At 45.1% G+C, this 26,947-nt stretch overlaps 1 protein-coding gene and 1 non-coding gene across 2 annotated transcripts in view; both read left to right on the forward strand.

Annotated features, from left to right (window-relative positions):
* Positions 1 to 26,544, forward strand: part of LOC144125201 (uncharacterized) — a 79,245-nt gene extending 52,701 nt beyond the window's left edge. The window contains exons 20-33 of the mRNA XM_077658404.1: positions 1,671 to 1,976; positions 3,714 to 3,767; positions 4,475 to 4,522; positions 4,601 to 4,642; positions 4,909 to 4,947; positions 5,321 to 5,464; positions 7,480 to 7,698; positions 10,544 to 10,657; positions 12,205 to 12,255; positions 13,767 to 13,805; positions 13,905 to 13,949; positions 20,022 to 20,072; positions 23,054 to 23,185; positions 26,254 to 26,544. Coding sequence (XP_077514530.1) covers positions 1,671 to 1,976; positions 3,714 to 3,767; positions 4,475 to 4,522; positions 4,601 to 4,642; positions 4,909 to 4,947; positions 5,321 to 5,464; positions 7,480 to 7,698; positions 10,544 to 10,657; positions 12,205 to 12,255; positions 13,767 to 13,805; positions 13,905 to 13,949; positions 20,022 to 20,072; positions 23,054 to 23,185; positions 26,254 to 26,417 — 1,448 coding nt within the window. The 3' untranslated portion in view covers positions 26,418 to 26,544. The remainder of the gene's footprint in view (positions 1 to 1,670; positions 1,977 to 3,713; positions 3,768 to 4,474; positions 4,523 to 4,600; positions 4,643 to 4,908; positions 4,948 to 5,320; positions 5,465 to 7,479; positions 7,699 to 10,543; positions 10,658 to 12,204; positions 12,256 to 13,766; positions 13,806 to 13,904; positions 13,950 to 20,021; positions 20,073 to 23,053; positions 23,186 to 26,253) is intronic.
* On the forward strand, positions 25,285 to 25,356 carry TRNAE-CUC (transfer RNA glutamic acid (anticodon CUC)). The gene has a single exon. It is a non-coding gene; the product is annotated as a tRNA-Glu (tRNA).
* Positions 26,545 to 26,947: the final 403 nt, after the last annotated feature.

Here is a 26,947-nt window from a genome sequence, read left to right on the forward strand (position 1 = left end):
TAGTCAGGCTGATGATGACGACGACGACGACGATGATGACGATGACGACGACGACAACGATGATGATGATTATTATTATTATTTGTTTTAAAATATTGCAGGCAGCTAGTGTTTCCCAAGCAGGAGGATATTACAATGCATCGATAGCAATTTTTCAACTTTTTTCACGTCAGAACATTCAAAAGTGAGGAAGCGAGACAGTTCCACTGTTCAATCGTGTGGGGGAAGAAAGAGTTTTGAAATACTGTTGTCAATGGAAAAAATGGCCTTATTTTGCAGAATTAGTCAGCCTCACGGACATAAGTGCTGGTGAAAAAAACATATTTGTCACGTCATGGGCCAGTTTTGTGATAGTACAATGAATAAACAATCTTCAGCCTGGCAGTCTATCGCCGTACATGCAGCGATTCTAGTTTAAGCTTGTTTAACATATTGGTGACTGAGGAGGACATGCTATAATCGGATAAGAGAATCTTGCAGCGAGACTCTGAACACGTCCTACCTTAGCAATATCTTTAGTGATATAAGGGTCCCACAAACAGGATCCATACTCGAGAACTGGGTGAACAAGTGAACGATATGCTTCCATCTTTACATTTTACGGGGCACTCCTTAGTTTTCTGTGCAGGAAACAGAGTTTAGCAAATGCTTTGGCAGAAATGTTGTTGGTGTGCTCGTCTCTACTAAGGTTATTTTTAATTGTTAAGCCTAAGAACTTCACAGATGAGACTGAATGAATATGCTGATCTCCAATGAAATGGGAGTCGTAGAACGGTATTTTTTTCCTTGTGATCGACATAGAGACTGTTCTCCGCAAATTTCCATCCGACGCTGTTAACACCACTCCCCAAGTTTACATAGGTTCTCAATGAGTAGGTTCTGGTTGTCATTACATCTAACAAGACTGTAGATTAGACAATCGTCTGCAAATCGCTTACCACTCGATCTAAACTAAGAGAAATGAGATTCGCGGCGAGGCTTTGAGACAAGACTGACGAAACAGCGCCGCATAAAAACTACGCGCAATAAAAAAAAAACATTTAGGGGTTTCTGCGTCCAATCACCTGGAATCTTGGACGTCTGCCCTCTTCTGCCATCTGTCGTAACCTTCAGGCGACCATTGCGTCACTATATGGCAACACTTCTTCCACGAAGAACTGCACAAAATCCCTGGGATGAAAGGGGATTGCTGAATGCTTGGTGGTTGTATTTTTCTCATATTACCTCAGGATATTAACGTCTTTCAGTGGATTTAATCTTATATTACTCGCTTTTCAGTTCCCATGCCAATTTTTCGCAACAATGCTGTTGGTTTTTCGCAAAAAAGAACACGACTGCCTCATTTTTCAACCTTGAATTTTTCAACTTAAACGCGTTACCCTACTCAAGTTAACAGATGGCCCACAACCGCTGCCTAAACGACTTATTTATTACTTTTACTGTCATTTGTATCGTTGTTCCACCACGAATATATGTTAACTTGCATCGCAGGTATCTGTGCTATGTGTTTCTAACGACGCGGTAGTCACACCCCATTTCTCTAACACACCACCCTCGACCTGGAGTACCTGGCTTATCGCTGACATGCGAGCGGGCCTCGGTGGGCCAAGTTCTGCCTACTCGATAGGTATTTATTTCATTTAGAAAAATAAACTTTTCTCTTACTCCAGGTTTCACGAAGGTCATTTTGCTGAGCTACCGACACAATTGGCGTGCGCACGGCGGATCTTACGGTCAGCTCCTGCTGGACGACAAGACGGTCCTGCTTCCTCACAAAGCTAACACGGTCAAGGCCATCCAGGACGCGCTGCGGACTTGCCAGTACAAGCGCCGATACCCGGCACCCAGAACGTACGCGGACGCGGCCTACGCCGGTCCGGCCGGCTGCCCGGACCCCTTCGACGAGTCTTGTCCCCAGTGTTCTAGCACCGTGGCCATGGAGAGCCTTGTCGCTGACGTGTGCTCGGCCGAATACGGTGAGGATAGCAAGTTGTGCTTCGAAGGATGACAAAGGTAACAGGGACTCAGGCGGCAAGATGAGATCACGAACTTTTCGGGTTCAGGGTGAAATATAGGTCAGTGTGAAAGGCCTCTGTCCTGGAGTGTACGCTACCATGAAGATGATGAGTAAGGCGAGAGGTGGACTTTTTTGAGGCCATCTGCAGTGCAGTGGCGACTCCCAATATTTTTGCAGGGAGCTCGAAACGGTCTCTTGGAATATATATATATATATATATATATATATATATATATATATATATATATATATATATATATATATATATATATATATATATATATATATATATATATATATATATATATATATATATATATATATATATATATATATCTTGGCAGGGCATAGCGTTGGCTGGATGGTGCTTCGAGCGAACGGAACATCAGTTGAGATGAGGTGTTGCTTATTCCAGTGGCGTGGAATGCGTAGACGGCGTTTTTTCGAAGGTGTTACGAATTTAACCTATTGTTTGATTTTTTTACACGGACCGGTCATGTTTTCTTTCCCTTTTTTTAGATATCTAGCATCGTTGCTCGTTGTCAACACACTTTTATAGCAAATCATGTCACGCACTCCAGTTACCAGCAAGCTTAACACCGGTGCGAGATGCTGCTCGACAAAGAGATTAAAATGTCGATGCGAACTTCCGCGACGTCTGTAGTCTTGCGCGCGAAGTCTTTCACCATGCCAATGACGGCTTGAGAGCGGCGTCTCCCTTCGGTGAGGTCGAGAAGAAACTCTTGCCGGAAAGCACCAGGAATTAGTTGTTGTCCTTGCATGAGGCAATCATGGCGTTTTCGGAGTAGGCGTCTTCACTCTTTCGTCACTGTAACCTCATATAGGTCACCCTTACCTGTTTAAAACTTATTCCTTCATAATTTACTTACTTTTTCATTCAAGTACCTGCCGGGATATCATATATTTCACTAAGGAATCATATGTGCCCTATAAAAACATATTAGCAAGTGTTACATGACAGGGTGAGAAATTTTAAATAAAGAGTGCTAAGTGCCAGTTGACGCACCTACACCTACCCGTTTATTCACCGTACTTCTGGCTGCTTATTCTATTCTTTGATAACTACGGGCAAGAAGAATTGAATAGCGCGAATGAATTGCAGGGGCAAACGCTTTTTGCTCAGAATGCTGTCGGAACTTTCTTTTGGGATGCAAGTGCAGGCTTAGACATGTGTTATCAGACACTTCTTTAAAACTTACTCCCGTCAGAATTCTCTTTTTTCATTGGAGCCCTTAGTTTAGTATTTTGCCGCTGGGCTGTCATGGACACCTGGAGCAAGACTGCAGCAGCGTTATATAAATATAACAATATAAAAATGTTATATAGCATATAACAATTTCCTATTTCACTGTTTACCGTGAGCTGAACTGCCATAGTTACAAACGGTAGCCTGTTCCACATCTACCGACGTCCTGTGACCTTATGCAAACCGCGGTATACCATACGAGCTGACACGACAGGAGAGTCGCTGATTGTCATTTGGAAAACAGATCGAAGTCTACTTTATGTGCATGCACAGTAGACTTGCCACGCGGTCAAGTTCGTCTTGCGGTCACTGCGAACGCTGATATCGAGCGGCAGACGCCGAAAGTAGGTGGATAGATTCTACCACATTTGTCGGACATGGAAGCTGCTGCTGCTGACCTAATTTCTCTTCTGCCCGACTTGTTTGCAGCTGCGGTCGTTGCGATTGGCCTGGACTACCAGAAGATGGCCGAGTACAAAAACGGTATGTACTTCTAACCCTTGTCTATACTTGTTTGCGTTGCCCCGGGCCGGACTGCAAAAACTTAATCTAAGATACTAAAGAGAGATTGGCGAGACGAAGCAATGCTCCGGAAAGAACACATAAAGGCTGGTAATAAGAAAAGGCCACTATTACAGGGAAAATTGTTGGCACTGGATTATTAATGATCGCGTGGAAGTCATTTATGCAAACCCAATGTCACTGACGACGCCGAAGTGCTCTGCACCCCAAAATCTCATCATTCAGTTTTCTGTGCGAAGGAGAAAACAAACTTTAGCCATAATTGTTGTGCTTCTATATGTCATCATAGATGAAATGTATGAAAGCAGTTTGCTTTAAAGAGCGCAGCAATTTTTCAATTACCTAGGAGCGTCTGTGGGTCTTGTTATCTGGCTGCCTTGCAAACTTACATGTCGTGATGAGCCACGATGATTTGCCGTAGCTCTGGATAGCCATTAAAATATAAATAAGCAGCTACTACCTCAGTAGTCACTGGGTCATTTCTTTCTCAACTCTATGTTTTGTGTTATCTCTCACGCTTTTGTTCCTTCAAAGGGGGTCACTAGACGTTGTCAGTCATTGTCAGTCTTCGAGCTTGCCGTTTCGCAGATACACTCAACTGATCGGCTTATTCGACACGGCGTTTAAGAATTCGAGTGAACACTTGTGGTCTCGCTTGTTTTTCGCAGGCCAATTCACTTGGAAGCAAGCTTATCTTCCTGACATACAAGTGACCAGTAAGCCCAACTCTTGTTTAACGCGCTAGACGTAAAAAAAACGACGCTTATGTAAAATCTTTCTTTTTCAAATTTCAGACGAAACTGGCTTCGGCAAGAATCTCAGCGTTGTCATCAAAGGTGAGTCCCAAACTCCTGGTCTTAAATGATTAGTTGTCATTCCGTACCAAAGTTTTTTTCGTTATTTTTTTTATCAGACGGTGTCATAATCCACATTCACATCACCGAATATCTTTTTCAAGTCTTAGTGCTTTTCCTCCTCCTCAAAACTTGGGGCTATACGTAACTCTAAAGTGTTTCGAGCCGATGTCAAATGAGGGTATGTGTCACAAAAATAACCTACCGCGTAAATTGATTTTTTTTTAATTTTTTTTCTGACTCTGCAGTGAACGGAACACCGAGCGAAAATGCATCAACTGACCAAGGTATGTCGCCGAATCGATATTACTGGCTTTCTCTGCATAAAAGTTATCACACTTAAATACTAAATATTCGCGATTTTTATTCGGGAGGGGGTGAAAATAATTGCTGCACATTATTGCAATCCCTCGGTAAAGAAGCGAAAATCAGCACCATGGGTTCCCCGCTAAGTATGGTTACCTTATGGTTCCTGTTACTTTCCCTGCACGGGAAACAATGAGGAAGCTCAAACACAAATCATTTCTCAGAAATATGATGACGACAGAAGTCTTCAAAGCTTTTCCCGCCGGATCTGGAACTAAGTTTACTGGTGAAACAAATGCGCGCGAAAGGTCGATAACTGTATTCTGGCCCCGTACACACATCATCGCTGCGCAGAGCCCAGCGGCCTGATGGACTCGTGCATGACGTACACGGTCAAGGCGCTGTACAACGTGAGCAGAGGCATGAACCCAGTGGAGGACACCTACGACCTGCAGCTTTTCCTCAACAGGCAATGCCCCTGCCAGCAACTCAAGAGTCGTGAGTCGGAATCATTTTTCGTCATGTTTCTTCTGGTCGTCTCTCTCTAGTTTTCTTTTTTTTCTGCATGCGGTCTGTTGCTGTCTCGCGCTGAATGAAATATTATGGTGTTTTTAATGCAGAAAAAGTTTATCACGTAACGTGCAAGTACTGTCGTCGAACGCAATGCCGGACAACTATACGACATGTATTACGTAGCACTTCGTGCTATTACAACCGATACGGCGCTGTGCTGCTCCCAGAAGGGTCAAGGGAGAGATACATGGCTCTGGTAGCTTCCGTTAGATTACGGTAAAAAGTAAGTGAACTCGTGCGTTTAGGTTTCAGCCCTGTAATAAACCACTGGTGGTTAAAGTTAATCCGAAGCCGTCGTCTGCGACTTTTTTCGCAAGCCCGGTGTACAGGGTGTTTCACCTACGACTGTTTGCAATTATTAAAAATATATCCCTTTAGTTAAAAGAGCGCTTTTTTCGGCTTAACAATGTCAGCGGTGTAGTAGAGCGGAATACAGCGAGGACGTGCTAACAGAAGGCTGGCTAACTAATAATAATAATAATTGTTTTTTTTTTGGGGGGGGGGGGGAAAGGAAATGGCGCAGTATCTGTCTCACATATCATTGGACACCTGAACCGCGCCGTAAGGGAAGAGATGAAGGAGGGAGTGAAAGAAGAAAGGAAGAAAGAGGTGCCGTAGTGGAGGGCTCCGGAAGAATTTCGACCACCTGGGGGTCTTTAACGTGTACTGACATCGCACAGCACACGGGCGCCTTAGCGTTTTGTCTCGGTAGCGCAGTAGGCAGCGCGTCAGTCTCATAATCTAATACTGAATAGGCGACTTTTTAACTATTGATGTTAGGCTGCTTATTTATCGAGAGGCTTGTAGCCCAATATTCATATAAGTTTCTAGGCTTTCTAAAATGATACTGAAACCGCGCAGCCGCACAGAACGCGAGCCGCACCAACGAATGCGCGTCACACATCGGCGCACCCGTCATGTGCTCTCTGCCCCGCTCATCGCTCCAACCCGGACGCTGCGTAGAGAGCGCGTAACGCCAACACCGCTGTGTGATGCGCTCTCGAAGGTATGGCTAGCGCTCCTGCATCTGCGCAGTTTCAGTATCGTTCGCGTGCGGCCCCAAAATTTCTTGAGCTGCAGCGGCGACAAGAATGACATTTTCTAAAATCTAAAAACTGATAGGGATGTTGCTTACGGCGGGCTCCGAACCTCCCAATAAACAAGGAGCCTAAAGTTAATACTTAAGAAGTTAATTATTTTATATTAGTTAACCAGCCATCTAGTTAGGACGTCTTCACTGTATTCTCATGCACTACACTGCAGACAACGCTATGCCGAAAAAGTCGCTCTTTTAACTAAATGGCCCTAAACTTTCCCACCGTCTAATGTTCAACGCCCTGTATAGCTTCAGGCCGTAGGAATTCGTTAAAATGCATGAGACAAACCATTTTATCCTTGCATTTTCATACCTTGCTTTCTTTGCAGCTTATCGGGCAACAGCTCTCCATATTCACACCCCGATCTTCTATGAGCATTAATATTCATTGCGATTGATTCTTCCCTTTCACAATGAAACAAACGGCAAGAAAAACGTCTGCGACTTTGATTTGATCTTGCCCTCATTGTTACTTGTTTATCCTTCCCCATCTATCCTTCCTCTCTCCTTTGTTACTTCAATCCCCAGGCCAGTAACCCTGCGTTACGCGACATGCACAAAACACCGTGCACTCTTGCTCGGCGGTTGGTGCACAACTCGCTTTTTATCACAGTTGCGTGCATAGTGAAGATCTCACAGTGGACACATTCGTTCAGTTTCACCAAAAACCAGGCCGCATTGATACCTCGGCTGTCGTACCTCGAAGCCCACAATGCATTTGCTAAAGTTGGAGTTATAGGTGACCAGAGGTTGACTGGCTGACGAACTATCCGCGTAGTTGTCTCACGGATTTTGTGAATGGAAGAAAGACGGATGCTGAGCGCCGAGTATATTTCTGTCACAGAGATCCCCGGCTACGCCATTCTGGTGGTAGACAAGAAGTCCAAGCTCTCCGACGGATCCCTGCAGCTTGGTACGGGCGCCAAGCTCTACCCACTCCCACATGGCATGCACACGCTGACTCCCTGTTCCGTCGACAAGAAAGTCCAGCTGACCGGCCGTGGTGGTGGAGAACACAGGCTTCCGCTTCCCGAGCTCGAGATTCCCGTGGAGGACTCCGCAGGTAAGCGCAGTGGTAACGGCTAGTCACTTTTTAAGTGCTTTATCTTCTAAAGTAACGCAACTTGGGCAAGCACAGCGCCTGTGGTGCGCCAGTATAGCAACTGAAAATCTGCGCGCTCTGGCCATAGACCTTTTCACGGCTCTCGGCGAAGCTTGCGTCTAGGCTGTGGCAAGACCGCGCGGCAGCTTCGCATCTCTGCTCTTTCCGGTTCCATGAACCCATGTCTCCCAGAGATAAGGTCCACAGATCTTTCCGTCGGGTACACGCGGCTATTAAGGCTTAAGAGAACTTGTTGCTGGGCTAGTTGGTTTTAGTTCATTCTGAATTATTTAGGGCGCAAAGACAGGGCGAAGGTATAAAAACACAGGATGAGGAGCCTCGCCCTGTGTTTTTCTACCTTCGTCCTCTCTTTGCGCCCTAAATAATTCGGAAAGATATTAAGACACTTGTTATTTTCGACCGTTGCGAACAGGTGCACAGAGCTCGTTCTACCCTTTCCAGCGTGCTCACGCCAGGTGCACACAGGCAACAGTCCAACTAGCAGTATGGCGACGCCCAGAGTACGCTTCTTGGAAAGGTCCATACCAAGACAGGCGTTGTGTACACGCATTTCGTCCGTGAATAAACGCGATGACTGGGATTATCGAGTGAGGCGAGGAGCGATCATTCAGAGAAACCACCTTCAATCTTATCATTCAGAAATTTACTGCTAAACACTTCCTTGTCATTCATTTGTTAGTTTTCATTACTCAGAAGCAGAAAATGAAGTTAGGACGCTGCAGCAGAGACGGCAAAGAAGAAGCAAACAGATGAGGAAGGTCCCCGTTAGTTTCTTTTTTTGTATTCGTTTCATCTCGCCTGCAGTATTCCAACACTGAGTCAACAAACTCAGCTATCTGCCTCATTGTCATCTTGCTTTGCAGACGAACATCTTTTATGTTGCATTCATCCGTCGCTTATTTCTCTAGCTCAAGTATACGACACAACATAGCACTGAAACTGTCCGTTTACTGTGTCTTGCTAAATTCATTACCGACTGCTTACAAAGTTAATTGCGTACGCTTGAGCAGGAACACAACACCGCAGAGGCTTAGGCGCAAATAAAGACCTTCTATCTTTATGGCAATTCGTTTCGCAAGAAAAGTTGAATACGTGTATAATTCTTTTCTTGAGCTTCCCTGTGTGCGTGCGTGTGTGCGCGTGCGCTTTCGTTGAACAAGCTTTCGTGCGCTTGTAGTATCTGTGTGCGTCATCTCCCTTTCCTTTTCAGGTTAATTTCCTTTCTGCGTCTATCATCAAGCCCAATCTTCATTTTAATTTCTGCGCGCTATCTCGGGATGTTAGAACGATCGGCTTACGCCTTGCACTGCGAACCTCCACGGAGTAATCGCCCCCAGTCACGGAAACCATTCTCGGCGCTTTTTTTTTTGCTTAACCCGCCGTGGTGTCTCAGTAATTAAGACGCTCGGCTACTGATCCGGTGTTCCCGGGTTCGAGCCCGACCGCGGCAGCCGCGTTTCGATGGAGGCGAAATGCAAAGGCGCCCGTGTGCTGTGCGATGTCAGTGCACGTTAAAGATCCCCAGGTGGCCGAAATTATTCCGGAGCCCTCCACTACGGCGCCTCTTTCTTCCTTTCTTCTCTTAGTCCCTCCTTTATTCCTTCCCTTACGGCGCGGTTCAGGTGTCGGCCAATATGTGAGACAGATACTGCGCCATTTCCTTTCCCCAAAAACCAGTTCCAAATTTTTTTGCTTCTGTTACGCTGGCTTTGCTGCACAATGGCTACACTTGAGGTGAAGCTACCTTGCCGCCGTTAGATGCATGTGAGATTCAGAAGATCGGCAAAGGCCAAAGGTAACAGCTAGATGACACAGTATATTGTTACCTACAAGCAAAATTCCTGGTATTACCACGGTGAAATGCCATAGTTTGACAAGAATTCTGGGGGGCGTAATGGTACTGGCGAGGACAAGATCCCGCATACTTCAAAAGATGAAAAAAAAAAAAAACTGTTTCCTTTCCTGTCTGATTCTTCATAAAGCCGGAACATCTTCATAAATTTACGCACGTGAACATGTTCCAAGGCGAAAAGAAGAAGGCATAATAATTTATATCGTAGCACATTCGCTTGTGTCGTAACAGAAGCATAGCGAGCCTAAGAGCGTATTCTGTTTTGGAATAAGACGCTACAACCATTTAACAGACTGCAGCAGAGAAATCCAGCCATTATAACAAATACGTAGTTTAAAAAAGTTGCACAATGAAGTTGGTTGCTGGGGGAGGAAAAGAGGTTACATGATACCTGCTTGTCTGCTTCAAAAGCTGGAGCCACTGCACTTAAGAGCCTAAGCAGGCTCCACAGCTTACTAAAATTTAGTCAAGCTGGGAGTCGAAAGGACAGTGGAGCAAATAAAGCTGCGAGCATTGCAAAGACACACGACCAACGCAAAAATTAAATATTGAGGGAATTCAAAGAACAGATTGTATCCAAACCGGCACTCACTCCAACGGATGTGGCCAAGCGCTCAAATCCTGTTTCTTCCTACGAACAGTGTGTATTGTGTATTTCTGTTGTAAGATACTATCGTGCACGGGAACGTTTGTATCACATGGTATAGAAGCATCAAACATCACGCAAGAAGAAATGTTCAGATATGCTACGTGAACTCTCTAAGACAGCACTGCTGAACTAAAGTGGTGTCCAAGGCCTGGAAGCTAATCATTGTACTGCATATTGAATAGCTGCGCGGAAACTGTAAATGCGGCGAGCTACGAGTGATTCCTAATTGCATTTTCTCAGTTCATGTGCTTGTTATCTGGTTCGCAAATGATCGATAAATGCAGATGTCGCTGATGAGGGCCCATGTCCGGAAAACATACACGCCACCTGTCCTGTCTGCCTCGACGCGTCCGAGGAGCCGGCCGCCACCGTTACGCAGTACTGCAAATCAAATTATGGTCAGTATCTCTGTTGTGTAAGAAACTGTTTTGTTTCATTTTCGTGTCACGTGCGTTGTAGTCGTCACTTGCTCGTGTCCAGACTCGCGACTATTTATTTCTCACTTTTGCACGAAGTAGAGTATGATAGAAATTTTCCACCCGGCATCGTATAAAATAATATCCCAGTGCAGGAATGTAAGCCGGAAATCATTCTTTTGGGGGACTGCTTTCCGATTTTCTTATTTAGGGAGATTTTTCACAGTCTTTTCTTTGAATATGAGGCTATGAAACCACTGTACTTTCCCCAGACTATATCGGGATTTTTTTTTTAAGTCAATCTCTCCTTCTAGCTTTCCTCACACACTTAAACATGCGACTATTAATTTTTTTCCACAACGCAAGCTACGAAGCACCGCGGGCGATTGTTCGAAACACAAGAATAAGCCAAGAACTAGGTTTCAGGCGTGAAAATAATGAGTTTTCATGTTCATGTTCAGTTTCCATGTTTCCGTGTCCTTGTCATTGGAAACACTTCGCGAAACTATATTACGTGTACTGCCCGCTGACACTATACTCTATACTGGTCAGTATTGTGGTAAACTGTGACTATCTGCTCAGTTCACTCTCAGAACACGGCTGTTTTCCACTTTATTAATGTCAAGGTGGGCTCACGAGCTACACAATGGCGGCATAATTTAGAATTGAGGCCAGTATCGACTTTTAAGATGCATTGCGATCAGTGCTTACGACGTGACAGGAGTTGTTAAGAGATTGTTAACGTAACTAGACACATCGGTACAGCTATGTTCTAACCGCCATAGTAAGCCATTTATGCACCACTCGCCATTTCACTTCATAAAAAAAATGTTAATATAGGCCTGACGAAAGCCAGTTAGGTTTTCAACGCAAAACACTAACAGTTGTTATTTTTCAGACGTGTACATAATTTCGTTCCAAGTGTCACAATGATAAGGAATTGCAACAGTGAAATATCATGACTTTTCATATCAAGATGAAATGTGGCTATATACCGTTTTTTTTTTTAAGGTGAGCATGACAGTACAAACGCAGAAAAAAAAGTATTATTGCTGTTTAAGTACACGGTTATGTCGGTGGACGTGCTTGCAAACTCACTCTTTCAAAATATTTACCGCATTCTCTGACGAACATTAAAAAGGACCCCTGTTGCGATATGAATGGCGCTGAATTCGACTGAAACAAAGAAATAACTTATAAGTGCAGAACGTAAGCCTAATGACAGAAAGCTGCAAAATAAGCAACGTGTACAGTTATGTTCGTAGCACCTGAAGCGTTTAAACGTGAGTGATGAAATCAGGTTGTGGGCAAGAAAGCTGAGGGAGCAAGTTGGCCTGTCATTCTTGTACAAGATACGTCGTGTTAATTACATGAAATAGCGTGATATACTAGATTAACCGTGCCTTGGATACATTCGTGTGTAGCCACTCAACATGTGCGAGTGGAATGGCGTTATGGGACGAGCGCTCTCTCCGGCCGGTTGTCTTTTGAACTGCGCGCTTCATTCTGTCTCCCGCCTTCCCCGATAGCTGCCGTGGTGAGCATTCCAGACGATGCGCTCTCGTCAAGCACTGACTCCGGTGAGTTTCTTTTTCGTTTTGTTTTGTTTATTTAAACCGCATTAGAAAGTAAACCACGCTTTGCAGCGATTCAAATCGCAGATGACAAGAAATTCGAAGTTGATCAGTTTACGACTAAACAACGCAAGCATCGACTTTTCCGCACTAGCGGCAAGACATTTGCAAGCATCATTGTTCCTACTGAGAGAAAGGAAACCAAAAAGACGTCACTATTTGATAGCGAAATAGCCTGCTAATTTGTGAACAATAAGCAAATTACTTGTTCATTTGGGGACGCATTGTCATGTTCGGTATGAAAGCTGATAAGACCTCGTATAGTCTCCTCGTCAAATCCTCGTACACATATCCGCGCAACACTTGCCGCGGTCACTTTTCATATGTTGTTATCAATGCCTTCATATAATGCGTACCTTGATGGCTAGTGCAAGCGTTTACGTGGTGATATTGTTGGTATTGTTTTTTGGTGTTGTTACTGGGATGAGGTTGAGTGACATCAGCCAGGGCGGTGATTCATGCCAGCAGCCACTCTGCGATGATAATGATGTAAACGACGAGGAGTTGACAATAGAGGATTTTCCTTTATGTATAGTGTTTGTGTTGGTTCTTGGACACCTTCATCACGAAACATTTTCATCCTGTGACTATCCTAACACCCGAGTAAAGCCTTCTTGAAACTCTCCATGAACATTGGCCGCATGAGATAAAAGAATAAGAGCCAAATGAGCTCAATTTGATGTTATATTTTTCATTGCACTTAAATAATCAACTTAAATTTAAATTCTTTGGTAAAATTTCGTAGAATATTTGTTGCGGTTATTTTTTTTATGATTACCTGCGGTGAGAGACGATAAAGCTTATCAATGGTTCGTGCAGCAGTTCGCTTGAACACTGAGGCCGAGTTTACCAACGATATTTGTCGTCAAACTGAAAAGATGCCATATCTACGCAATGATAATTATAAATAAATTTTGCCTACGAAAAGAAAGGATGAATTTTAACTCAATTAAACCGAGTGGACGCGCAAAAGCAACCCCCTACTTGAAAGTTGCGAAAGCAAGGAACTTTGAGTGTACCAAGGTCACCTTCAAGGTCACCCTCCCATTGGCGCGATGCTCTTCCGAACTAATCTGAGCTTACAGAGTTACTCCGAGGTTTCACACGAGATTTTTGGTTGCAGCCCTGTAGTGCTTGCGCAATAAAACCTTTTATTGCGCTTAGCGAACATTTATCTTTTTTCTTAAAGATAAGGCTCCATTCCAAAATGCGGATTTGAAATAGGAAATATGCAGCAAATTTATTAATGGGTACCATTATTAGAAAAACAATTTGATGGCTTAGTTACATTCTAAAATCGCTGATCTCGAAAACATTATTAAGGCTGCACATAGCAGTCAATTGCAAAACACTCAATAACATGTAGTTCTTTCCACTGAACGTTCATCACTGAACCCCCGAACCCCCGTGACTTAATACAGTTTCCTTTCATCTCATATTTCTGTTTTTGCCTTTAGCAATTCAACCTTGGTGGGCCCCCAAAATCAGCCTTTCCGGTATGTTTTGCAGTGCATACAATTCCATCTTTTCAATTCGCTCTTGGCGCGCGCTATCAAGATGTGCGCTCTAAAACACACGGTTTCTATCTCTTGCAGTCATTCCTTATGGATCTTACGCCCAGATCAACGTGAACGTGAAGCGTAAGTCATGTTTACACAGCCCCTCTGCCACGTCCTGAGAGATTTGCGCAGACATGAAGCAAACAGAAGCAGATGAAACTAAAAAAATTGCTGCGGTTTCACTACTGCTGAACTTGGTTAGAGAGCGAAAGCCATGGTGTATCGGGCAAGTAGACGCGGCTTGGCGTCTGTAACGTTGAGTGCGTTCCGCACACTGGATAGGCCGCTCGCCCACCCTGCCACCCTGGCAGGTGGCAGTTAAATTAATGGTTCATCGCGAGAGGTTGCTCACCCAGTGAACGCTGCGGCCTATTCTACCGCCCTTTACCAGCGAATCGACAGGTCAAAGATCAAGATCAAAGGACAAAGGTCAAGTGGTACGGCACCATGGTGGACCACATATGGTAAGGCCTATAGCCGCACCTGAGCTCTGGCTCACTTCAAGGTCAACCGGCAACGCACAGCGAAATCGGCTTTACCTAGCGTAATGAAGCTCTCGCTTCAAAATACTTAACGAAAGGAATCTAGCAGCGTTCCTTCAAATAGAATTTAGATTCAGTTGAAACATTAGAGCACTCTTTTTTTGCGTAGTGAGTTAAGTTGCCCTAGGTTTGCGACACGCGACCATTGGCGCTTTTGGTCGAACAATTACGTGTTAAGCAGCGGGCAAAATCGGTACGTCCAAAATAAATTCAACTCCTCTCATTCACACGTGCAATATTCTCGCCATTGTTGGTACGCGTTGTGACGTCACAAGGCTCGCAACATCGGCTTATATGTATCCATGTTGATAGATATCGTTACGAGCATATTGATATCTGTTTTTGATAAGCTGCACAAAGGAAAAAGGCACGAGGACCCGCACAAATTGCAGGCAGCAGATAATGTGGTAGTAGCATAGAGAAAGCGCCAGTGCACAGAAAACGAAAGCCTGTGCTCATATTTCCAGTGTAATAGAAGCACGGCTCTTAGAGCGGAAACACAAATGGAGAAGGGAGTCCAAAATGTATTAAACTGTGTTATTTCAACCTGCTATTTGTTATTTTAAACACAAATATTTAACTATGAACCCTTCTGAAACCATACCCGGCACTTTATTTACATGGTATCGCAGAATCTCGACTTTTTAGCACCTGTTGCACAAACTTGCATTGTACCAGATGTTGCTTAATAGTGAAAACACGCATCGGGTAACTGCAAGTATCTCATCTGGTTGTAAGCAGGCTGCCGAATTTATGGTTCTCAGTAATTAGACATTTCTATCATTTGCTATGTAAATACTGCAGGACTAAACCATTCGACGTTTCAGGTATCTCGTGTTGAAACTTTTCATTACCGTTTCAACTTGAAAACGAGATTCGCATTGTTTTCTTTTATTTATTTACGCAGTAAGGTGCAGCAGTCTTACGCCTGTCTTCAAAGCGACGAATTTCATCGCATCCTACGTGTTAAGCTTGAGAAAACACCAGCGCTTCCACGTTGTCATGCATAAAGCTTAGATATACATGTGAACTCGATAAGGAAGAGGGGTTGCAGGGGCCAAATACTGAAAAGAACCGCAGCATCAATTCCGCTGATAGTGTCCAGCTGTTATGAGCATTCTCTGGCTGTAAAGTGCAGCGCACTCTTCGAAAGACGTCACGTCCCTGTTACTTACGGTGGTGTGCGCCTCTATTGGACATTATTAGGTTCTTGCTTTTGGTACTGCTGCGTTTACAGCCATATATAATAAAAAAGACAGAAAGTACAGGAACACGTAGCTGTGTGAAAGCAGTCTCGAAGGTCGCATTCTTTTCCGCTTCGTCAACACCAGCTTCGCTTTAATGTTGCGTATTGTGTCAGAGTCCCCCAAGGTTGCGTAGAAAACCATCCATTTTTTTGTTTCTTTTTAATCGCTGACCCTGTGCAATGTCGTTAATCCGCGGTTTAATTCCTTGAGGACTACATGGCATTACACATCAATGACGTCTCATGATGACGAGGGGAAAAAGAATCAAGCTCTGTACACGACATTTACAACTGCCTAAACTTTCCCTGAATTTTGGTTTTGTTCCCTATGACGCCACTGTAGCTGCCTTGATAGGTCAGTACAATTCCAAGTGCCGCTATGGCCACTTAGGAGCTTGAAGGGCGGGGTGTCAGTATTACGCGGCTTTCTTTTTTCGCTTAGCGTAACATCGCCGATACAATTGTTTTACACCATCTCTAGATCGTTGACGCTCGTGTTTGTTAAGAAAGCCAAACGCTCCCAAAGCCACCTACAAATATCACAAACCATGAATTAAGCCAGTCACTACTTTTACTATTGCGATAATTAATAGGATGGACGAATGTCTCTAATTTCAGAAGGATTTCTTACTCTTAGGACTCGCTCAGGATTGTCCGGTCTTTGCGCTATCACCTCATAAAGCATCATAATAGACCACTGGGCAGGAACGTAACAGATGATAACCGATAACTATACGAAAAGCTAAAACTGGGAATAGATGCGCATTGATTCACAGTCACGCCTTTTTATGTATTTCTCTCCCTCGGGGCGAAGTCCGAGTTCATCAGAGTTCCATGAAATAGTCGCTAAATAATGGCATATCCTCGTTTGGTTTGTAAGAATACAGTACGCGCGAAACAGTCTGTCTTGGATATAGTTATAGACTTCAAATTATCACTGACTGATATTCTCTCAGCACCAGGTGATCCAAATAACTTCATCCGTGACGGCTAGAATGTTTAAGAGGTTTAAAAGCAAGCTGTGTTCCTTTAGCTATCAAAGCCACCTCCTCAGGACGGTGTGGCCGTTCGTACATCTGAAGGCTACACCGAAGACTCTGAAGGTTTTCTTAATAGAAAATTTGAGGACCAGTTTCAATTCCCTATATCTTTTTAACGTGCACCAGGACTTCATTACACGTACCTAAATGTAGTCTGCCCGACGTGATACGGGTCGCCGCAACCAAGCACCAAACCCTCGACCTCGGGATTAAGAACAGCACCTCTTACCACTTACTCACCACGTAGCTCTTTTTCAAGGCAAATCTAACTTTCTCAAGTTCAGCTTGCCTTCCAGAGGTAATTTGAAAGCTCATGTTCACAGAACTTAATGCGTGGTTAAACATGGTCATTCAATTAAGCACCTGACGGATGCCCTTCTTCTTCTTCACGATATATGGCGATGCTAGCGGCGATTTTCATGTTCCTATTTAAGCAAGTTTCACGAGTCTCCGCGGCGCTCTGTTCTGCTACGATTACCTGAGACAGCACCCTCGCACACCGAGTCGTCTTCCCATTTAATCGGCTTCGGATCCAATGAGACGTCGCATCTCATCGTGGTATGTACTATCAGCAAGAAATGAAACGCGAACAAAACAATTGAACCACGGACTGCGATATACGCCACTCTTAGCCAGGGGGAGCTAAATACTAGCTCCTACTATTTTTATCTCGAAGGCGTGAAGACTCTTCTTCAGAAGTGTTATTCAACCTCGCTTGCATTTCAAATCCAGGAGCTAATATGTTCGCGTTTGTATGTAGCCGTCTCAGTTTTCTCGTTCGCGTTTCATTCGTTGCTGATAGTACGTGTGCCCATTGTGACGGAAACGCCTCGTGGCGGTGTTCGCGCGCCTCTTGCAGGTTGTACGCAGATAAGGTGTTGTTGCGACTCTAAAAACTGCGTCGCTCGGCTGCCGGCGAGAAAGGGAGGGCACGGCCCCACAAGACCTAGGATACGACGATAAGGACCCCCACTGCGGTCGCATGTGCACACAAACGGCGTACGCGGGGGGAGACGCGACGAAAGAGACGCCAGGCTGGCGTATCGCGCGAGCTTCGCCTTTTCCGCCGGAAAGAGCGGTGACGTGTTCCTCTCGAAGGCAGCCTTCATCTCTGAGTGGGCTTCGTGCTGTTGCTCCCCTTCGGTTCACGTACCGTCCTCGTCGAGGTGTGCAACGCTCTGCGCGCTTGACTGAAGCAGTCGCTCTGTGACACGTGTGAATGAGCCTTGTGTAGCTACTCGGGCTTTTGGGGACACTCGGAAACGAAGGCTTCGTGGTGCCTGGAGCGCACCAACTTTCCACTTCAATGTGCTCCGAAGGGGCGCTTGGGGACACTGGAGGAGCCATATAACCCAGGCATAGGATTACTCTGGTCGTCACTCCACGCACAAACCTTGAACGCTTTCACGAATGTTTTAAATAGCGTTTGTTTTTACTGTCGGGATTTTTGTACACTATGACGAGATCAGGACAGTCCGGATAACCAGGATCCGTGTGTGCAGGGTGCACAGTAACAGTACTGCGGAATAGAAAAATCTGTTCCTTCGCATCGCAGCACAGTGTTAATGGGACCACAGCTGGTTACAAATAATTAAAACTAAAATAACGAATGTAATAAATGTTTAAAAATTGACAGTGGCTTAACTTGGCTAACCCTGGAATTAGCGAAGAGCATGCACGTTTACTAAGCGTCTGAGGCTCGTTCATGTCAGCTACGCGACACGCTCGCGACAGCCGTTCTGTATATACCCACACGGCCACGTGGCTATGAAGTGGTATCACATAACCTTGCAACACCCCCATGGGATGTTCTTACGGTCAAATGTCAACCCAAAAGACAGCCAATGTCAAAGGTAAAAGGTCAGAGGTCAAAGGTCAGGGATCAAGGGTTCGGCACTAAAACTGCACCACATTTGGTCATGCACGGCTAACGTGGTTGGGCTGAAGGTCGTTCAAGGTCATTCTCCGGCCTACGCGGCTACTGTTTTACCAAGTGTAGGCAAGCTTTTCGCTTCAAAAACCCAGCAATAATAAAAAACTACGTTCAGTGTGTCCTGTGCATTTTTCTTAGGCGCAGCTTAACACTGTAACCGGATAAGGTTATTGCGCGCTTTTTATTGATCATCTACCGGCGACAGCCAACGTTTGAAACGGTTTCTAATCTAATCAACTGCATCAAAGGACCGACGCTAACTGTTCTGTGCGCAACCATCATAATTTGTGAGGCTAAAACGTCTCCAACGTGAGATGCGTCGATGAGCGTTTGTAAAGGTGACCGACGCTCATCCACGCTCATCGAACTCATCCGCACTTAACCACTCAAGTGTTTTAACTATTCAAGGCTAGTAAAATTTGTAGAGTATAGTTCGGTTGGTTGCGTTTAGCCTTCCATTCTTTGTCCCGCCAAGAAAACATGCGTAGCTCACTCACAGGAGAAAAAAAAAAGAGGAATGAGAGTGAAATAAAGATCGAAACACAGTTTGTAGCCAGCGCTTTCCTGTGCTTTTTTTCTTTCCTACTTCCTTATCTACAAAATTTTGTCTCACTCTCTGTCCTTTGTTTGTGCTTTGACCATGCAGTACCAACAACCCATATGTTCGCTCTTGTAAATCGATACATTATTCAAAATGGTCAGCAAGGTCATACTGTCAGCAAGGTCAGACAAGGTCAAACGGTCAGACTGCTCAAAGTTACAAAAGGGGAGACCGCAGAGCAGGTAATTATAAAATGCGATGATCATGCCCATTCGCTTGAGCATGGTCTCTTGAGATTTCTTGAAGCTTTAATCCCAGACAATAGACCACCGCCAAGTTTTGCGATAACAAAATTTTTCACACTACATAAACATTAAGAGAGATGGGTCAAGTCAAAATTACCATTTTATGCTTGTCTTGTGCTGCGAATAGTAGAAGGGAACTGACGAGAACGAGGCAATGTGTTAATGCCTAATGCTGACGAAGCACAAAGTTTCGAACTAAATATCGACCACGGCGACGGTATTTCGATGCACCGAACATGGCAACCATATGCTCAAATATTTTTGCGCACGTTAAAGAGCCATATGCTATCGAGACAAATTCAGAGACCTTCGCTAAGGCGTGTCTCACAGCCTGTTATTAGCTTTGAAACATAAAAATTTGTATATTTTTGCCTAATGATTAAGTTTGGTTATGTTATGAACTAAAAGTGACACTTTATATCTGGGCACAAAATAAAAACGCGACGCATGTAGGTGCTCGAAAATTTTATTAGTCGAGCTGTCATCATGCTGTAACAGCTAACCTTGTAAAACGGATCGAGTGACCGCATTTTTTTGCTTTTGCAGCCAAGGCAAGGTACCAGTTCCCGGAGACGGACCGCACTGTTGGCCACGCTGGTAAGAATTCCTCTTTGCGCTTAACCGTTTCCTCGCTGTCTCATAACTTAAAATCCAGCTGGTTTGTTCTATTCAATAACGGGTTGAGTTAGTACAATCCCTCAATTTTGCCAGAAATGTCATCAAATTTTTGCAAGGAAGTGTGCCGGAATTATAGCTGCTTTTACCATAACCAGTGGGGGTGTGCGAATATTGGGTATTTTGGTAAGGGAATCGAATATCATCCTATTCAATTCGTCGAACTAATCCAATAGGCACTTTCAAAATTATTCAGAACGAATCGAATATGTTCGCAAATCTTCGAATACTTTTCGAATAATTGGCAGGAAGATTGAATAATGCCCGCCTTGGTATCTTCGACGACAGTTTCAAAACCTGTGTTCACTCCAAAGCTGCGCAGCATTCTCACGCGATCGCTCTGCTCGACGACGTGGTCCGCTTGTGCGGTGGCATGCATAATGCTCGCACGCAGCCTCCTATTCAGCGACACGGCGGCGCCAAGGAAGGTTTAGCAAACCGTGCCTTGATGTCCGAACTCACAAGACCCTGCCCGGACATCGTCCTTCTCCTCTACTGATGCGTGGCGCTAGTTTATTCGCTGTCGTCATCAGTACCAAAGCTAATTTTCCTGTGCGTATGACATGATGATCAGAATTAGTACATCATGACCAGTATAGTCAGTCAGTATACTCTCAGTAGAGCGGAAAGATGGGCTAGTTGTTGCATCTGCATCTTGAACTGTGGGTACTGCGCTAAGAGGCACGGACAACAGAAGTAGTAGACAAGACGCGCGCAGACTCATAACTCAATTCTATTCGGATCAAAGGTGACATGCATTATATATACAGTTAAAAAAAACATCACGCTCGTCGCCGCGGTGGCAGAGTGGTTATGGCGCTTGGCTGCTCACCCGAAAGACGCGGGTTCGATCCCGGCCGCGGCTGTCGAATTTCGATGGAGGCTAAATTCTAGAGGCCCGTGTAGTGGGCGATGTCAGCGCACGTTAAAGAAAACCCCAGGTAGTCAAAATTTCCGAAGCCCTTCACTACAGCGTCCCCCATAGCCTGAGTCGCTTTGGGACGTTAAGCCCCCATAAACCGATCCAAGGTCATGCTCGGAGGCCATCCAAAATCAAAGTAACGGTGCCGTCATACCATCGCGTATTTTGTCGCAATTCCGGTTCCCCCAGTCCAGGATGCAGTACACTCTTACTAGTGGCCACTGTACTTAGTCACTAGTGATCCTTTGGCAGTTCTTGCTACAACTCTCTAACTTATAGCACCGCATCGCAGTGTCGCCGCTAGATATTCGCTGTTTCCCACGATTATTCGTTTGGTATGAATATTCGAACATGTAGCGTATATTTATAAAATATTTGAATTCGTATTCTATTCGGATATATCAGTGTTCGTAAAAATATTCGATTCATATTCCATTCTGATGTATGACGGTTCGACTCAAATGCTATTCGGTATTGAACACACTATTCGCACACCCCTAAGTTAAACAGATTCTGGCTACGCGTCTCCGCCTAGGCTGGCTCTTCCACGAATGTTAAAATGAATGTCAGTCTTGCACGATGTACAGCGAGGGCCCGCGAGTGTGCATTCACGCGAAGGGCTCTTTGAAGTGCATGATTCATAGTAAGCCTTCTCCGATGAACGATAAGGACGTATTGGCCACCTAAGCTGAGAACGTGCATGCTCTTCTCTATCAGCCAAGTAAAGCCAGGTATCTAACGTGTGACGTCTGAATGGGCGTGACCTGCATTCCTGGAACGCTTTTTTTTTCTTCATATCTTGCCACGCGCAGCTCTCGATCAGATTAGAGTTTCAGAATAGGGATATCCTTATGACTTGGGTGACAAAGCGAAACAGCAATCAGCGACTGGGTGAAATCAGAGAGACAGCATGCCGTTCTGACGCGCGGCAAAACGAGGTGCACGCTGAAGCAATTCGCAGGCGGCGCTTGCTGCACTAGCCCCGCCGCGGTGGCTCAGTGGTTAGGGCGCTCGACTACTGATCCGGAGTTCCCGGGTTCCAACCCGACCGCGGCGGCTGCATTTTTATGGAGGAAAAACGCTAAGGCGCCCGTGTGCTGTGCGATGACAGTGCACGCTAAAGATCCCCAGGTGGTCGAAATTACTCCGGAGCCCTCCACTACGGCACCTCTTCTTCCTTTCTTCTTTCACTCTCTCCTTTATCCCTTCCCTTACGGCGCGGTTCAGGTGTCCACCGATATATGAGACAGATACTGCGCCATTTCCTTTCCCCCAGAACCAATTATTATTACTATTATTGCTACACTGATTCTGATTGTGGCTCCTTTTGAGAGTACTAATAAAAAGGTGAAGGGGTTTCAGTCCTTTTTACGCTGTAAGGCGCAAAGCGGATTCTCATCATCACTTCGTTCTAAAATGAGTTGTAATGTTCGCGGACGTCTGTAAAAGTATTTAAATGCAAAAATAAAAACCCCTACAGAACGTGATTATCGCCAGTTACTTGCTTTTCCCGGATCCCTTCTTAAGAAAAAAAAATGCCCCTGCGTAACCTCACTACACTTTTCAAGATTAAACCAGGCCACGAAACAATGCACCTTAACCCATATGTGGGCCTCAAATGCTTTTTATGAATTCTCCTTTCATTGAGGTTTCATTATATATGGTAGTACAGCTGCGTGTGCGGCTATTTCGTCAGTACACGAAATTTAAGGTATTTTAGAATGCATGAAACTTCTGCAATTCTTAGAGCAGCGGTAGCACGAGGGACTTTTTGGGACAACCAGTAACTTCTATGACTATCTTTCGTTGCGGTTCACTTTCTACTTAACAGCAAAAATTACAAACCGCGGCTTTATTCATTATCTAGTGGCGCTGAACGTGCCATGAAAACCGTGTTCCTCTGGAGTGCTATGTGCAATGGTGAGGAACCTATACAATGGGTGCTCCCTGTCCGCTGCAACCGCTGTATTCTTTGTCGCAGACAACGGCCGCAAGTGTCGCTCGGGCAGGCTGCACGTGAAGCAGGAGGTCACGGCCGGACACCGCGAAGAGGCTGTGGATGCGGTCAAGTTCACAATTCTGAGTGCCTGCAAGTGCAGCTTCCTCGAACAACGTACGTCTGCCAACATTTGTTCTTTTAAACCAAATCACATTGCCACCTTTCTGCACTCGTCAAATTACCATATACATCACTTCGCAAGCTTATCTATCCACCAGATCTTCTGCTTCCCCTTGTTCACTGTTTTTTGAAATGAATTCTATTACACGTTACAGGTTACATGTTACAGGTTACAGGTGACACGTTTTCTGCATTACCTGTTCTGCCCTCGTCCCTTTCCGCTTCTTGCTATCATTTTACAATATCATTAACTCACGTTTCTTCTTTCACACGTTCTTCTTTCTTCCTGTCTCTTAACGTTACCCGTATCACTTTCTTTTACCGTGGCTCGCACCGCACACAGCTTAATCCTATTTTGAGAATAATTGTGACCTATAAACGCACCACAAGTGTGTTTTGCTTTTATCCATAGTGCCAACACTCACACTTTCAATGTTATGAAAGATGTTTATCCTTCGGAAGTCAATTACATGTACACCTTCAAGCGAAAATGAAGTCAAAGGACCAGCCGTCTGTGAGATCTGACTTTTCATAATAACTGCGGCAGTCAAATCTGGCTGAGTCCTGTGCTTGCGACACACGCGCAGGTATTCTTAGCATAGAATCAGTATACATTTTTTTCGCTCTTCGTCTTATCATCGTCTTCGCGTTCACTGATCAATGTGTCTCGTCTGCGTCGCCTTCTCAGTCGCCGAGCATATCAATTATAATACGTATGCACTGCATAGATTTCTTCTGAGGAGACGCAAATATTATATTATTATTATTGCACAAGCAATGTGTGTTTTTCACGAAGAGTACCCTGTTTTCTCCAAATTAAGTGTGTGGGCCCGTTTGCGAAAACTCTCCGCACTATCTGGAAGCTCGCAGTTCGGGCACTGTAATTGAGACCGGCAGTTTTCAAATCGAAACTACCTGGCCACTAAAAACCACTGGGTCCTACTGGACATTCCCATTGGAACCAGTTGGAATGTCCAATTGGTTCCAATTGGAACGTCCCAACTGGAGCTTCCGTCGTTTCAAATACATACTGGTTCCATTTGGAACGTCCCAGCTAAAGCATCATGGTTCCAAATACACAATTGGAGCCAACTGAACATTCAACTTGGTTCTAATTGGAATGTCGAATTGAAACCAATTGGTTCCAAATATACAACTGGAACCAACTGGACATTTCAACTGGATCCAATTGGAAACCCGAATGGGAACTAATGGTGTTTTTTTCGGCTGGGTACGGTGAGTTTCAGCGTCTGTGCAAAAATTACATTGCTAAAGAGGTGCACACAGTATTCAAAGGACTGCAATCTCGAGACGGAGCCATATCACAGCTCCGTGTGCATCTCTAGCCATTGCTACATATATATCATAGCCATTGCTACATATCACTCTGGCTTGTGAATTCCAGTTCCCCGATGCGCTAAACTGCAAAGCATCTGGTTCATCGCTCAGTCAGCATCACCATCTACGCGTAGATGACAAAAGTTCGTTTGTGCGTCGCCATCTTTATGTCGCCAGACCGAACAACCTCCAGCGCTACATATCCATGGATTATTGTGTGCCTAGCGTGCTGTTCTTTACTGACGCACGCAAGAGCAGCCAACGGTCTTTTTTTTAAATAAAAAACATGCAGGTATCGTTTGTTGTTGTTGCGGCTGTGTTAGGGTTTGTTATACGTCAGAGAAGCGAAAGTGATCGCCTCGATAGATGACAATTGGAGAAATTAATAAAAAAAAGACAGCAAGCTCGCAGGAGGCAGCCGTATCATTGATAAATTCAGGTTCCTACCCAACCCTGATCACCTTTATCATCATGCTGTGAACGCTGCCGTGTGCTGATTTTCCATCGTGTAGTGCGATTGGAAAATACAACAGTCGTGCAAGACCTTAATTAGCACCGTGAGCCTAATACCTTAGTACTGGAGCGCCAACATTCAAACACACCACTAGCGTACACGCTCTAACTGCGGTATTGGCCTGTTTTGTATGTGTCGATAACAGGCTTTGATATTAATATATACTCCACATAACGATAGAGGAGCAAGCATGCCATTCTAGCAAACCTCTTAAGGAGGATAAGACGCAACGTGCAGCATCTCCGGCATGGTCTAGTGGTTAGGATACCTGGCTCTCACCCAGGAGGCCCGGGTTCGATTCCCGGTGTCGGAACGGTTCATTTTGCTTTTTTTTAGTATCTGACTATAGCTTCATTTTAATTTTTCGCAGCTCTTTATCTTTTACCCATGAATGTAGACTTTCTTTTTAGCGCATAAATCAGCACGTGTGATTTTCCCGCAATGGAAGAAAAACGCTAAGGCGCCCGTGTGCTGTGCGATGTCAGTGCACGTTAAAGATCCCCAGGTGGTCGAAATTATTCCGGAGCCCTCCACTGCGGCACCTATTATTCCTTTCTTCTTTCACTCCCTCCTTTATCCCTTCCCTTACGGCGCGGTTCAGGTGTCCAACGATATATGAGACAGATACTGCGCCATTTCCTTTCCCCAAAAACCAATTATTATTATTATTATTTCCCGCACATTAATGTTTTTAACTTCCTCCCTCTCATCTATGACTAATCATCATCGTCATCAGTGTGACTAGGAGCACTGCACGACAAAGGCTTTTCCATGTTTTTCTAATCAACCCTCTCCTGTACCAGCTGCCGCCACTTTATAGTTGCAAGCCCGGACCCATGACGCAGTGCTATATAAAGCAGAAAGCTGAGCTAGCTGGTATTTAGAATAGCAAGACGTCGTTTTGTTCTATGCCACGCCAGCAACTGTATCTTTCGTCTCCCTGCTAAAGGACTTTAAAAAGCATATGCCGCTACCAGTAACACATACCTCGACATCAGCCACGAGTGCACTGTGTGCATGTTCAGCTAGGTGTCCCCTCAGGGTCATATGTGCTGCGCATCGGTGGCTTGTGGTAGCATTCTGAAGTATCAGTACAAGCGTATGCAATTCTAAGTCGCTCCGATATTATTTTTTTTATATAGCGCTTTTGCATATAGCGCGCGATGCTACATGCCACCCGACTAACCTGTATGCCTCGTGCGCTGCGCAGCCACCCGCTTCGCTCTGCTGGCGAGCAAGCAGGTGCCGGAGGGTGGCCACTCGCTGCACCTGAGCGAGGACGTGACGTTGGTCGGTCTCCCGCTGGGCAAGACCGAGCTGCCCCAGTGCGTGCGACCCGTGACCACCAAGAAGCCCATGTGGAGCATCTGGTGACCGCAACCAGGGATGCCTCACCCGGCTCGCACTTTCTAGGAGCGAGCCGAGAACGAGCTGTCGTTTAAAGTGACCTCGGTTTCGCGTCACCCACCCACCGCGTAAATAAAAATGCACAATTTTGATACACTGGCCTGCCGTGCGTTGTTTTGCATGGGTCTCAGTCTAAATCCGCCGCTTAACTCCTGGTTTAATAAATGGGAGTGCGGAGGAACATACGCGGAAATATTAAGTAAACAGGCAGGCTCTGGAAGCTTGCCCCAGGCACTGTTCTCATTCTAGTGTGAATCGTGCCTGCACGTCAGGCTGTGAGTGACACTCTTCATCTTTAACTAAACTCTCTGTTATATCCTTCCCCACTCGTCCCCTTTTCCTAGAACATTATATCAAACCGGTAACTGCTCCTGGTTCACCTCTTCACCCCCCCCCCCCCCCACCCCCGCAATGTTTCTTTATGTCATGAAAAAATTGCCCAGGTCACAACAGATGACAAGGAACTGCAGTAACATCAACGGGCTGCGTATCTAAAG

Source organism: Amblyomma americanum, chromosome 3, assembly GCF_052857255.1.
Source record: "Amblyomma americanum isolate KBUSLIRL-KWMA chromosome 3, ASM5285725v1, whole genome shotgun sequence".
NCBI lineage: Eukaryota > Metazoa > Arthropoda > Arachnida > Ixodida > Ixodidae > Amblyomma > Amblyomma americanum.